The sequence below is a fragment of the Pelobates fuscus genome, chromosome 4 (assembly GCF_036172605.1).
Source record: "Pelobates fuscus isolate aPelFus1 chromosome 4, aPelFus1.pri, whole genome shotgun sequence".
Taxonomy (NCBI): domain Eukaryota; kingdom Metazoa; phylum Chordata; class Amphibia; order Anura; family Pelobatidae; genus Pelobates; species Pelobates fuscus.
The window spans coordinates 6581487-6595770 of record NC_086320.1 but is presented as its reverse complement, the minus strand read 5'-3'; the positions used below and the strand labels follow the sequence as shown (position 1 = coordinate 6595770).

Sequence of the window (14284 nt, the reverse complement as noted above, 5' to 3'; positions counted from 1 at the left end):
ACCTAGAGTATTGTGTTCAGTTCTATAGAGCAGATCCCAGGACATAGAGAGGTAGTGATAGTACTTTATAGATCCCCGGTAAGATCTCACCTAGAGTATTGTGTTCAGTTCTATAGAGCAGATCCTGGGGGGACATAGAGAGGTAGTGATAGTACTTTATAGATCCCTGGTAAGATCTCACCGAGAGTATTGTGTTCAGTTCTATAGAGCAGATCCCAGGAGGACATAGAGAGGAAGTGATAGTACTTTATAGATCCCCGGTAAGATCTCACCTAGAGTATTGTGTGCAGTTCTATAGAGCAGATCCCAGGAGGACATAGAGAGGTAGTGATAGTACTTTATAGATCCTGGTAAGATCTCTGTGGCGAAACCGACCTCGCCACGTGTCCTTGGAGGGGGCTGATTGCCCGCCTCTTGCCTTTGGACTATGGACCAGACTTTATGGGAATGTGATACCCCAGATAGCCATACCATGGAGCCTATTCATATAATGAAAGACTATGGGAAAGACTTTAGCTCCATGGCAATTGTACTGTGTGAGTAGGATCTGCGCGCTATTCGGTAGTTTTGCGCGTGCAGATCCCAGCTATCTGGGGATAGGTGAAATGTCTGTGTGTTATGTGTAAATGTGACTTTATGTATTTTAAAGTGTTTTATGTCGTTTTGCAACCATGTGGTTAATGGAGTCTGCCTTTAGTCCTGGGTAATTGGATTACTTCTCCAATTAACTCCAGGGCAGAAGGGAGGAAACCAGGGTGCATTGTGGGGATGTTTTTCTGCCAGCCAGAAAGGAACAAAAGATACTTTTAGTAACTTTTGAACCCCTGGTCGGATTCATGCCATTTTTTTAATATGTTGTTCCCCTGAATGGATTGATTGTGGATATGTATTTTTATGTGAATGTGATGTATGGTTTTAAAGTTATGAAAGTTGTGTAAAAGTATATTTTACACTGTATGCATAATGGGATTATGTGTCACACTAAGGGGAGGGGATGTGTGGGAGGTAACATTTTTGTCATTGGTTCTTTTATGCCTCCCCCTGGGTGTGGCCTGTATGTGTGAGTTGGAAATAAAAGCCAGGCTGGATGAGCCAGTCCAGAGTTCCTGTTTTACCCTCAAAGTGATGTGTCGTCTCATTATTGGGGGAAGGATTTATTGTATGCTGTTCCAGTTGACTGCTAGGAGTACAAGCCTATTCGTATGGTTCCTATTCAATGGTCTACAGCATTCATATGCTTGGGAGAATTTAAAAGGTTTCTCGGATTCGGTGATTGTGGTGTCTGCCAGAGTGCTTGGAGTCCTCAGGAAGCACTAGGAGCATCCATTAACGGAGGTACCAAGTCGGGGTGCCAGGTGATCCGTTACATTGGTGGCAAGCGGTGGGATGGCGTCCTAGTGCGAGGTAAAGCAGCTCGGAGACACAGTACGTTTGGATTTGCAAATTGAGGGCAACACTAGCAGTCGTGCAGCGCCCCTGGGAGCAGACAAGTATGGAAGGTTCTGGCTCTGGAGATGATTGGCTGGCCGAGGTGAGGCAGCGAGTGGCCGAGTATGGGGATGATATACCCATGGAGACACGCCGGGTGATCTGGAACCAGGTCATGGCTGAGCGAAACACAAGGCTGGACCGAGAATTCCGGTTGGCAAAAGAGAGGAAGTATGCTCAGCAGCAGGAGCGGTACAGCAGCCGAGTAGAGGCTGCATCCGAGGAGGTTAGCCGTCTTTCCCTGAGGCGGCGGGAGGAACCCGAAGTGGGGGTCCTCATAGACTGGTCCTGTGAGGAACCACAACAGGCAGGTAGAGATGGGACCAAGGTCTCTCCACCGGGCCCTTACTCACAAATGTTGCGGGGCCTCACGGATTGGTCCTGGGAAGACCCACAGATGGCAGGTGGAGATGGGACTGCGGTCTCTCTACCGGCCCTACAGGGATGCTGGGCAGTCGGCCCAGATCCCCAGCGGCAGTGTGCGTTACAGGGAGCTGAAGGTGCCGTTCTTGCTCCCCAGCGGCAGTCTACGGTGCAGGGAGAGGAGCCTGTTATCCCCTCTCCCCAGCGGCTGAAGGTGTGTAAGGGAGAGGAGTTTGTTATTCCCTCTCCCCAGCGGCAGCGCAGCTCACCAAGGGGAGACAGTAAGCCCCTCACCAGCGCAGATGGGACCGTGGTCTCTGCGCCCTGCCTACAGGGAGTACAGAGGGTCAGCCCTGCTCCCCAGCGGCTGAAAGTGTGTAAGGGAGAGGAGTTTGTTACCCCCTCTCCCCAGCGGCAGCTTAGCACACCAAGGGGAGACAGTAAGCCCCACACCAGCGCAGATGGGACCGTGGTCTCTGCGCCCAAGTTACAGGGAGCTGAAGGGGCCGTCCTCCCTCCCCAGCGGCAGTGTGATTTGTTGGGGATTGGGAGCCCAGTCTCCATTCCCCAGCGGCAGAGTATCCAGCAGGGAATGGAGAGCCCAGCCCCCTTTCCCCCACAGCAGGACTCTGTGCTGGGAGGAGAGACAGTCGGTCTCCCTCCGCAGAGACGGGAAGTATGCATGGGAGAGGAGATTGTTACCACCTCTCCCCAGCGGCGGATCATTAATGTACAGGGAATAGAGAGCCCAGTCTCCATTCCCCAGCGGCAGAGTGTTCTAATGGGAGAGGAGCTGGTTACCACCTCTCCCCAGCGGCAGCTTAATGTACCAGGGGGAGACTGTAAGCCCCACACCTGTGCAGATGGGACCGTGGTCTCTGCACTTCCAGCACAGGGGGTAGGGACGGTCGGTCCTGCCCCCCCACAACAGGGCTGTTTAGCCAAAGGGGAGACAGTCTGTCTCCAGCAGCAGAGCTGTGTAACTAAAGGGGAGACAGTCGGTCTCCAGCAGCAGAGTTGTGTAACTCAAGGGGAGACAGTCGGTCTCCAGCAGCAGAGTGGTGTAACTCAAGGGGAGACAGTCGGTCTCCAGCAGCAGAGCGGTGTATTTAAAGGGGAGACAGTCTGTCTCCAGCAGCAGAGCTGTGTAACTAAAGGGGAGACAGTCGGTCTCCAGCAGAAGAGCGGTGTAACTCAAGGGGAGACAGTCGGTCTCCAGCAGCAGAGCGGTGTATTTAAAGGGGAGACAGTCGGTCTCCAGCAACCAGGCTCCAACCAGACTACTCCCGTGGTAGTGCTGGCAACAGGACAGAGTACCGCTGGTCTCTGCCCCCTCAGCAACCTACCAAGGCAGCCTACCAGTCCCCCACACAGCCGTGGTGAGGCACCTGAACCTGGACAAGATTCTCCCTCACCCAGGTGTAGTAACTGTTTATTGTGGGTGGGCTGCTCTGCTGTTTCTGTCTTGTGGGTGGGCTGCTGGACTAACAAGGGCACTGACCGGCAGGAGGTCAAGTACCCTGTTAGTCTGGGGGGTAAAGGGGAGAAGTGTGGCGAAACCGACCTCGCCACGTGTCCTTGGAGGGGGCTGATTGCCCGCCTCTTGCCTTTGGACTATGGACCAGACTTTATGGGAATGTGATACCCCAGATAGCCATACCATGGAGCCTATTCATATAATGAAAGACTATGGGAAAGACTTTAGCTCCATGGCAATTGTACTGTGTGAGTAGGATCTGCGCGCTATTCGGTAGTTTTGCGCGTGCAGATCCCAGCTATCTGGGGATAGGTGAAATGTCTGTGTGTTATGTGTAAATGTGACTTTATGTATTTTAAAGTGTTTTATGTCGTTTTGCAACCATGTGGTTAATGGAGTCTGCCTTTAGTCCTGGGTAATTGGATTACTTCTCCAATTAACTCCAGGGCAGAAGGGAGGAAACCAGGGTGCATTGTGGGGATGTTTTTCTGCCAGCCAGAAAGGAACAAAAGATACTTTTAGTAACTTTTGAACCCCTGGTCGGATTCATGCCATTTTTTTAATATGTTGTTCCCCTGAATGGATTGATTGTGGATATGTATTTTTATGTGAATGTGATGTATGGTTTTAAAGTTATGAAAGTTGTGTAAAAGTATATTTTACACTGTATGCATAATGGGATTATGTGTCACACTAAGGGGAGGGGATGTGTGGGAGGTAACATCTATGTCATTGGTTCTTTTATGCCTCCCCCTGGGTGTGGCCTGTATGTGTGAGTTGGAAATAAAAGCCAGGCTGGATGAGCCAGTCCAGAGTCCCTGTTTTACCCTCAAAGTGATGTGTCGTCTCATTATTGGGGGAAGGATTTATTGTATGCTGTTCCAGTTGACTGCTAGGAGTACAAGCCTATTCGTATGGTTCCTATTGTTGGGTCTACAGCATTCATATGCTTGGGAGAATTGAAAAGGTTTCTCGGATTCGGTGATTGTGGTGTCTGCCAGAGTGCTTGGAGTCCTCAGGAAGCACTAGGAGCATCCATTAACGGAGGTACCAAGTCGGGGTGCCAGGTGATCCGTTACAATCTCACCTAGAGTATTGTGTTCAGTTCTATAGAACAGATCCCAGGAGGACATAGAGAGGTAGTGATAGTACTTTATAGATCCCGGTAAGATCTCACCTAGAGTATTGTGTTCAGTTCTATAGAGCAGATCCCAGGAGGACATAGAGAGGTAGTAATAGTACTTTATAGATCCCCGGTAAGATCTCACCGAGTATTGTGTTCAGTTCTGAAGTGGAGGACATAGTTAGGGTGCAACATTTCATTGTACATTACACCAAGGTGTGATGGGAGCTGGTGGATGAAGATGCTTGCGATCGGCAGAATTCTGTATAACAGTTATGATTTCTTACCTGGAAGTGTAGGATTATTGTCCATATCAGGCCCAATGTCAGTTTGGGGTTCCCATCTGCAATGTCATCATTTCTGATGTTTACCAATTTGACCTGTAAAAATGACATTAACTGAGTGCATGGGAGAAGACGATCCGGGAGGAAGGGCTGAGGGGGGGGGGGGGGGGCCGGGAGGGAGGGCAAGGGGAGAGCCGGGAGGGAGGGCTAGGGGAGAGCCGGGATCATGCAGAGATGGGAAGGAGGGCTAGGGGAGAGCCGGGAGCGTGCAGAGATGGGAGGAAGGAAAAAAAAGGAACTATATGCACTATATGAAATGGGAAAAGGAGAGACGGCAGAAATATATACTGAGGAGCAGTGATATAATATCAGATAGTGAGGGCAGTAAGATGAGATAGCGAGGGGAAGGGGCAGTGATAGGAGATAGCGAGTGGCAGAGGCAGTAATATCAGACAGCGAGGGGAAGGAGCAGTAATATCAGATAATGATGGGCAGTAATATTATACAGTGAGTGGGAAGGGCAAAATTATTATACAGCGAGGGGGAGGGGCAATAATATTATACAGCGAGGGGAAGGGACAGTAATATTATACAGTGAGGGGAAGGGACAGTAATATTATACAGTGAGGGGAAGGGACAGTAATATTATACAGTGAGGGGAAGGGACAGTAATATAATACAGTGAGGGGAAGAGACAGTAATATTATATAGCGAGGGGAAGGGACAGTATTATTATATAGCGAGGGGAAGGGACAGTATTATACAGCGAGGGGAAGGGACAGTAATATTATACAGCGAGGGGAAGGGACAGTAATATTATATAGCGAGGGGGAGGGGCAATAATATATAGCGAGGGGAAGGGACAATAATATTATATAGCGAGGGGCAATAATATTATATAGCGAGGGGAAGGGACAGTAATATTATATAGCGAGGGGAAGGGACAGTAATATTATACAGCGAGTGGGAGGAGCAAAATTATTATATAGTGAGGGGGAGGGGCAATATATTATACAGCGAGGGGAAGGGACAATAATATTATACAGCGAGGGGAAGGGACAGTAATATTATACAGCGAGGGGGAGGGACAGTAATATTATACAGTGAGGGGCAGTAATATTATATAGCGAGGGGGAGGGACAGTAATATTATACAGCGAGGGGAAGGGACAGTTATATTATACAGTGAGGGACAGTAATATTATATAGCGAGGGGAAGGGACAATAATATTATATAGCGAGGGGAAGGGACAGTAATATTATACAGCGAGGGGAAGGGACAGTAATATTATACAGCGAGGGGAAGGGACAGTAATATTATACAGTGAGGGACAGTAATATTATATAGCAAGGGGGGGGCAGTAATATTATATAGCGAGGGGAAGTAATATGACATTCTCTCTGTTACCTGTCTCAGTTTCAGGAAATCCAGAGCAATCTGTACATTCTGCAGTTTGTGGAAACGCATTCGACCTTTTTCCCGGGGCTGTAATGAAATGCAAACACAGGGGGTCATCATGGGGGGCAACAGCCATGGAGGTCACAACTTACAATATACATCAAACCACGCACACACACACACATTGTTTACCCAAAAGAAAGACACCAAAAAATAGCAGAGCTTCGCGCCAGGTCTGACCCTGAGGTAGGGTCAGGCCTTTGCATATGGGACTTCTTTGTAAGGTGAGGGGCCCTGCGACCGACGCATTGAGCTATATCTGAGATGAACACGGCCAGTAGCACATTCACTGCAGTCTTTTGCCTTTGTTCCTCGTTCATTCTGATTGTGTCAGAGAACATTTTGTTCATGTGCATCTATGTGATCATGCGATTCCGCTCAGCGCTCCCCGAAGGCTAACATTTAATAATGGCGGCTCAGAATACAATATGTATCGGAGATTATTGATTAAAGGGGAAACTGAATGGGGAATGGATTATGAACTGGGATACGGCATTGCTGTGAAATTCTCAGGCCGTCCTACACGATATCCGGTTTCGAGAATTACTTGTGTATGTGGAACACGTGCTGACAGATGTCACGGGGCACACTTGCTGTGAGTGATCGCTCATGTCCTATCCTACACTTTGGGCATAACATGACTGGGAGGGAAATGTGAGGGAAGTCTGCCCCGTAGCCGAATGCTTTCTCTGGGGACCAGACAGGAAAAATTCAAAAGAAAATAGCCATGAGGATGTCATTCAGAACAAGCCATGTGACAGATAACAGCAATGACGTCACATGGTCCAGCACAAACAAAGCATCACACCAGGCCACACTGTAGCCACTGTAGCCACACACACACGACAACCAGCCACAGATACACGTCACACGGCAGCCAACCACAGAGCCACGTCACACGTCAGCCACAGATCCACATCATACTGCAGTCAGCCACAGATCCACGTCGCACTGCAGTCAGCCACAGATCCACGTCGCACTGCAGTCAGCCACAGATCCACGTCGCACTGCAGTCAGCCACAGATCCACGTCGCACGGCAGTCAGCCATAAGTCCACGTCACACGGCAGTCAGCCATAAGTCCACGTCACACGGCAGTCAGCCATAAGTCCACGTCCCACGGCAGTCAGCCATAAGTCCACGTCCCACGGCAGTCAGCCATAAGTCCACGTCACACGGCAGTCAGCCATAAGTCCACGTCACACGGCAGTCAGCCATAAGTCCACGTCACACGGCAGTCAGCCATAAGTCCATGTCACACGGCAGTCAGCCATAAGTCCATATCACACGGCAGTCAGCCATAAGTCCATGTCACACGGCAGTCAGCCATAAGTCCATGTCACACGGCAGTCAGCCATAAGTCCATGTCACACGGCAGTCAGCCATAAGTCCATGTCACACGGCAGTCAGCCACAGATCCATATCACACGGCAGTCAGCCACAGATCCATATCACACGGCAGTCAGCCACAGATCCATATCACACGGCAGTCAGCCACAGATCCATATCACACGGCAGCCAGCCACAGATCCATATCACACGGCAGCCAGTCACAGATCCATATCACACGGCAGCCAGCCACAGATCCATATCACACGGCAGCCAGCCACAGATCCATGTCACACGGCAGCCAGCCACAGATTCATGTCACACTGCAGTCAGCCACAGATCCATGTCACACTGCAGCCAGCCATAAGTCCATATCACACGGCAGTCAGCCATAAGTCCATGTCACACGGCAGCCAGCCACAGATCCATATCACACGGCAGTCAGCCACAGATCCATATCACACGGCAGTCAGCCACAGATCCATATCACACGGCAGTCAGCCACAGATTCATGTCACACGGCAGTCAGCCATAACTCCATATCACACGGCAGCTAGCCACAGATCCATGTCACACTGCAGCCAGCCACAGATCCATGTCACACTGCAGCCAGCCACAGATCCATGTCACACGGCAGTCAGCCCTGAGTCCATATCACACGGCAGTCAGCCCTGAGTCCATATCACACGGCAGTCAGCCATAAGTCCATGTCACACTGCAGCCAGCCACAGATCCATGTCACACTGCAGCCAGCCACAGATCCATGTCACACTGCAGTCAGCCACAGATCCATGTCACACTGCAGTCAGCCACAGATCCATGTCACACTGCAGTCAGCCACAGATCCATGTCACACTGCAGCCAGCCACAGATCCATGTCACACTGCAGTCAGCCCTGAGTCCATATCACACGGCAGTCAGCCATAAGTCCATGCCACACGGCAGTCAGTCATAGATCCATGTCACACTGCAGCCAGCCACAGATCCATATCACACGGCAGTCAGCCACAGATCCATATCACACGGCAGCCAGCCACAGATCCATATCACACGGCAGCCAGCCACAGATCCATATCACACGGCAGCCAGCCACAGATCCATATCACATGGCAGCCAGCCACAGATTCATGTCACACGGCAGTCAGCCACAGATCCATATCACAAGGCAGTCAGCCACAGATCCATGTCACACTGCAGCCAGCCACAGATCCATGTCACACTGCAGCCAGCCACAGATCCATATCACACGGCAGCCAGCCACAGATCCATGTCACACTGCAGCCAGCCACAGATCCATATCACACGGCAGCCAGCCACAGATCCATGTCACACTGCAGCCAGCCACAGATCCATGTCACACTGCAGCCAGCCACAGATCCATGTCACACTGCAGTCAGCCCTGAGTCCATATCACACGGCAGTCAGCCATAAGTCCATGTCACACTGCAGCCAGCCACAGATCCATGTCACACTGCAGCCAGCCACAGATCCATGTCACACTGCAGTCAGCCCTGAGTCCATATCACACGGCAGTCAGCCATAAGTCCATGTCACACTGCAGCCAGCCACAGATCCATGTCACACTGCAGTCAGCCACAGATCCATGTCACACTGCAGCCAGCCACAGATCCATGTCACACTGCAGTCAGCCACAGATCCATGTCACACTGCAGTCAGCCACAGATCCATGTCACACTGCAGCCAGCCACAGATCCATGTCACACTGCAGTCAGCCACAGATCCATGTCACACTGCAGCCAGCCACAGATCCATGTCACACTGCAGTCAGCCACAGATCCATGTCACACTGCAGCCAGCCACAGATCCATGTCACACTGCAGTCAGCCACAGATCCATATCACACGGCAGCCAGCCACAGATTCATGTCACACTGCAGTCAGCCACAGATCCATATCACACGGCAGCCAGCCACAGATTCATGTCACACTGCAGTCAGCCACAGATCCATGTCACACTGCAGCCAGCCACAGATCCATATCACACGGCAGCCAGCCACAGATCCATATCACACGGCAGCCAGCCACAGATCCATATCACACGACAGCCAGCCACAGATCCATGTCACACTGCAGCCAGCCACAGATCCATGTCACACTGCAGCCAGCCACAGATCCATGTCACACTGCAGTCAGCCACAGATCCATGTCACACTGCAGTCAGCCACAGATCCATGTCACACTGCAGCCAGCCACAGATCCATGTCACACTGCAGTCAGCCCTGAGTCCATATCACACTGCAGTCAGCCATAACTCCATATCACACGGCAGCCAGTCATAGATCCATGTCACACTGCAGCCAGCCACAGATCCATGTCACACTGCAGTCAGCCACAGATCCATGTCACACTGCAGCCAGCCACAGATCCATATCACACGGCAGCCAGCCACAGATCCATATCACACGGCAGCCAGCCACAGATCCATATCACACGACAGCCAGCCACAGATCCACGTCACACTGCAGCCAGCCACAGATCCATGTCACACTGCAGCCAGCCACAGATCCATATCACACGACAGCCAGCCACAGATCCACGTCACACTGCAGCCAGCCACAGATCCATATCACACGGCAGCCAGCCACAGATCCATGTCACACGGCAGCCAGCCACAGATCCATGTCACACGGCAGTCAGCCCTGAGTCCTTATCACACGGCAGCCAGCCACAGATCCATGTCACACGGCAGCCAGCCACAGATCCATGTCACACTGCAGCCAGCCACAGATCCATGTCACACGGCAGTCAGCCCTGAGTCCTTATCACACGGCAGCCAGTCACATGACACAGTTCCATGCATGTATGCAAAAAAAATAAAAAAACATATATATATTTTCCTGTTTTTCTTCCCAGAAAAAAAAAAAAAAAATTAGGAAAAAAAACTTAACAATAAAGTTATGATTTTGTAAGTTTCCAAAAATATATATTTTTCAAGCCATTTGATTGTCATTTACTATTCTTTTAATATTGGGAGGATAAAACATTTTGGGAATATGATATCCCTTATCTTGGAATATTTCAGGCATGTTGTGTGTACAGTAGGTGAGTCTAATACTCAGATTGTGGGTGTTTGCAGTAAAACTGGTGGCATTTGTGAGAACATAGCTGTCTAAAAATGGCTTCTCTGCAATGTAAAAAAGGAGCAGGGGCGTAAAATGTAAAGTAAACTGGGATTTGTAGACTATGTTTCATCCTGCAAAGATGCAAATGTATACAGGTATAAACAGGGTTGGTAGGGAACAGGTTAAACATTTTATAAATGAAGAATTGCTCAAGGATTATTGGTGGGGTTGGCTCTGTTTAATAATATATGACTTTACCATTATAGTGTGCTAGATTAGAAGCCTGCTGGCCCAGCCTGGCATGCACGCCATGTGTGAAAGCACAATATGTCCACACGACACAGAGCACTCCCACGGAAAGCAATCACATGGGGTCAGAGTTTGGGCTTTTACATGGAAATCCTTGGGGTATACAGCTACCAGACATATCACATGAGGTGCTTGACTCTGACCACCAGGGGGTGCCATTAACTACACTATGAAATGGGAAGCGATTTGTGGACTCCTAGGAGGCATACAGAGAAGATCAAGAATGTGGGGGAGACATGTATATGCCTCCATGTATTGAGGGGTGAGCATAACCTGAGATCTGGATCAAGATGTTATTTGGTGCACAGCTTGTGCAGCCCTATTGTGCGCAGGAGACAAGTGAATTGCTATATGGGCCTCTCCTGTTGTCCCCGTAGCCACTTGTGTTTAGAAAGCTTGTCCCCAGTATTTTCGGTTAGCCATGCGTGATGGCAAACAGCAGGCACACTCACCGTCAATCCAGATCGATGGTAGAGTTTAGAAGCTGTGTGATTGGCTGGCTTCAGCGTGATGTCACTCCAGTGGTCAGTGCTAATGGCGTGCGATTAGCATTGATATGGCCATTCTTAAACTATGCTCAAAGAAACAGCCCTCCAAAATACACTGGTTCTCTCATATGGGAACAAACCAACATAGGGGTAACAGCATCAAAATTAACCCTCTGCCACTACACTCACTCAGGGGGAATCGCCATCGGAGAATATACAGACAGGCGAGATGTCTGACAATGAATAGATACAGGGAAAATTCGAGGACTGGGACCAAACTGATATCGGGGAGCTCAAGGAGAATATATGGATAGTGTATAGGGCATCTAAAAATACAATGACAATGTGACAAGATATTAAAGAGAAGAGCATCCAAAGAGAGTGGGGGGGGTAGGATCCTGAGAACACACTGATTGCTGGAGTGGGGGGATCCTGAAACTATACTGATTGCTGGAGTGGGGGGATCCTGAAACTATACTGATTGCTGGAGTGGGGGGATCCTGAGAATACACTGTTTGTGCTGGATGGGGGTGCTGAGAGTACACTGATGGGGTGATGGGGGCAGGACGGCAACTAAGAGAATACACTGGAAGGGGAGGGGACTGTTTGAGAATACACTGGAAGGGGAGGGGACCGTTTGAGAATACACTGGAGGGGAGGGGACCGTTTGAGAATACACTGGAAGGGGAGGGGACCGTTTGAGAATACACTGGAAGGGGAGGGGACCGTTTGAGAATACACTGGAAGGGGAGGGGACCGTTTGAGAATACACTGGAAGGGGAGGGGACCGTTTGAGAATACACTGGAAGGGGAGGGGACCGTTTGAGAATACACTGGAAGGGGAGGGGACCGTTTGAGAATACACTGGAAGGGGACCGTTTGAGAATACACTGGAAGGGGACCGTTTGAGAATACACTGGAAGGGGACCGTTTGAGAATACACTGGAAGGGGACCGTTTGAGAATACACTGGAAGGGGACCGCTTGAGAATACACTGGAAGGGGACCGCTTGAGAATACACTGGAAGGGGACCGCTTGAGAATACACTGGAAGGGGACCGCTTGAGAATACACTGGAAGGGGACCGCTTGAGAATACACTGGAAGGGGACCGCTTGAGAATACACTGGAAGGGGACCGTTTGAGAATACACTGGAAGGGGACCGTTTGAGAATACACTGGAAGGGGACCGTTTGAGAATACACTAGAAGGGGACCGTTTGAGAATACACTGGAAGGGGAGGAGACTATTTGAGAATACACTGGAAGGGGAGGGGACTGTTTGAGAATACACTGGAAGGGGAGGGGACTGTTTGAGAATACACTGGAAGGGGAGGGGACTGTTTGAGAATACACTGGAAGGGGAGGGGACTGTTTGAGAATACACTGGAAGGGGAGGGGACTGTTTGAGAATACACTGGAAGGGGAGGGGACTGTTTGAGAATACACTGGAAGGGGAGGGGACTGTTTGAGAATACACTGGAAGGGGAGGGGACTGTTTGAGAATACACTGGAAGGGGAGGGGACTGTTTGAGAATACACTGGAAGGGGAGGGGACTGTTTGAGAATACACTGGAAGGGGAGGGGACTGTTTGAGAATACACTGGAAGGGGAGGGGACTGTTTGAGAATACACTGGAAGGGGAGGGGACTGTTTGAGAATACACTGGAAGGGGAGGGGACTGTTTGAGAATACACTGGAAGGGGAGGGGACTGTTTGAGAATACACTGGAAGGGGAGGGGACTGTTTGAGAATACACTGGAAGGGGAGGGGACTGTTTGAGAATACACTGGAAGGGGAGGGGACTGTTTGAGAATACACTGGAAGGGGAGGGGACTGTTTGAGAATACACTGGAAGGGGAGGGGACTGTTTGAGAATACACTGGAAGGGGAGGGGACTGTTTGAGAATACACTGGAAGGGGAGGGGACTGTTTGAGAATACACTGGAAGGGGAGGGGACTGTTTGAGAATACACTGGAAGGGGAGGGGACTGTTTGAGAATACACTGGAAGGGGAGGGGACTGTTTGAGAATACACTGGAAGGGGAGGGGACTGTTTGAGAATACACTGGAAGGGGAGGGGACTGTTTGAGAATACACTGGAAGGGGAGGGGACTGTTTGAGAATACACTGGAAGGGGAGGGGACTGTTTGAGAATACACTGGAAGGGGAGGGGACTGTTTGAGAATACACTGGAAGGGGAGGGGACTGTTTGAGAATACACTGGAAGGGGAGGGGACTGTTTGAGAATACACTGGAAGGGGAGGGGACTGTTTGAGAATACACTGGAAGGGGAGGGGACTGTTTGAGAATACACTGGAAGGGGAGGGGACTGTTTGAGAATACACTGGAAGGGGAGGGGACTGTTTGAGAATACACTGGAAGGGGAGGGGACTGTTTGAGAATACACTGGAAGGGGAGGGGACTGTTTGAGAATACACTGGAAGGGGAGGGGACTGTTTGAGAATACACTGGAAGGGGAGGGGACTGTTTGAGAATACACTGGAAGGGGAGGGGACCGTTTGAGAATACACTGGAAGGGGACCGTTTGAGAATACACTGGAAGGGGACCGTTTGAGAATACACTGGAAGGGGACCGTTTGAGAATACACTGGAAGGGGACCGTTTGAGAATACACTGGAAGGGGACCGTTTGAGAATACACTGGAAGGGGACCGTTTGAGAATACACTGGAAGGGGACCGTTTGAGAATACACTGGAAGGGGACCGTTTGAGAATACACTGGAAGGGGACCGTTTGAGAATACACTGGAAGGGGACCGTTTGAGAATACACTGGAAGGGGACCGTTTGAGAATACACTGGAAGGGGACCGTTTGAGAATACACTGGAAGGAGACCGTTTGAGAATACACTGGAAGGGGACCGTT

The 14284-nt window shown here is 50.2% G+C and overlaps 1 protein-coding gene across 1 annotated transcript in view; it reads right to left on the bottom strand.

Annotated features, from left to right (window-relative positions):
* PLEC (plectin) overlaps positions 1–14284 on the bottom strand; it is a 556052-nt gene that overhangs the window by 192291 nt on the left and 349477 nt on the right. The window contains exons 7-8 of the mRNA XM_063450946.1: positions 6143–6220; positions 4739–4831 (exon numbers count right to left, since the gene is read on the bottom strand). Of these exons, the coding sequence (XP_063307016.1) occupies positions 4739–4831; positions 6143–6220 (171 nt within the window). The remainder of the gene's footprint in view (positions 1–4738; positions 4832–6142; positions 6221–14284) is intronic.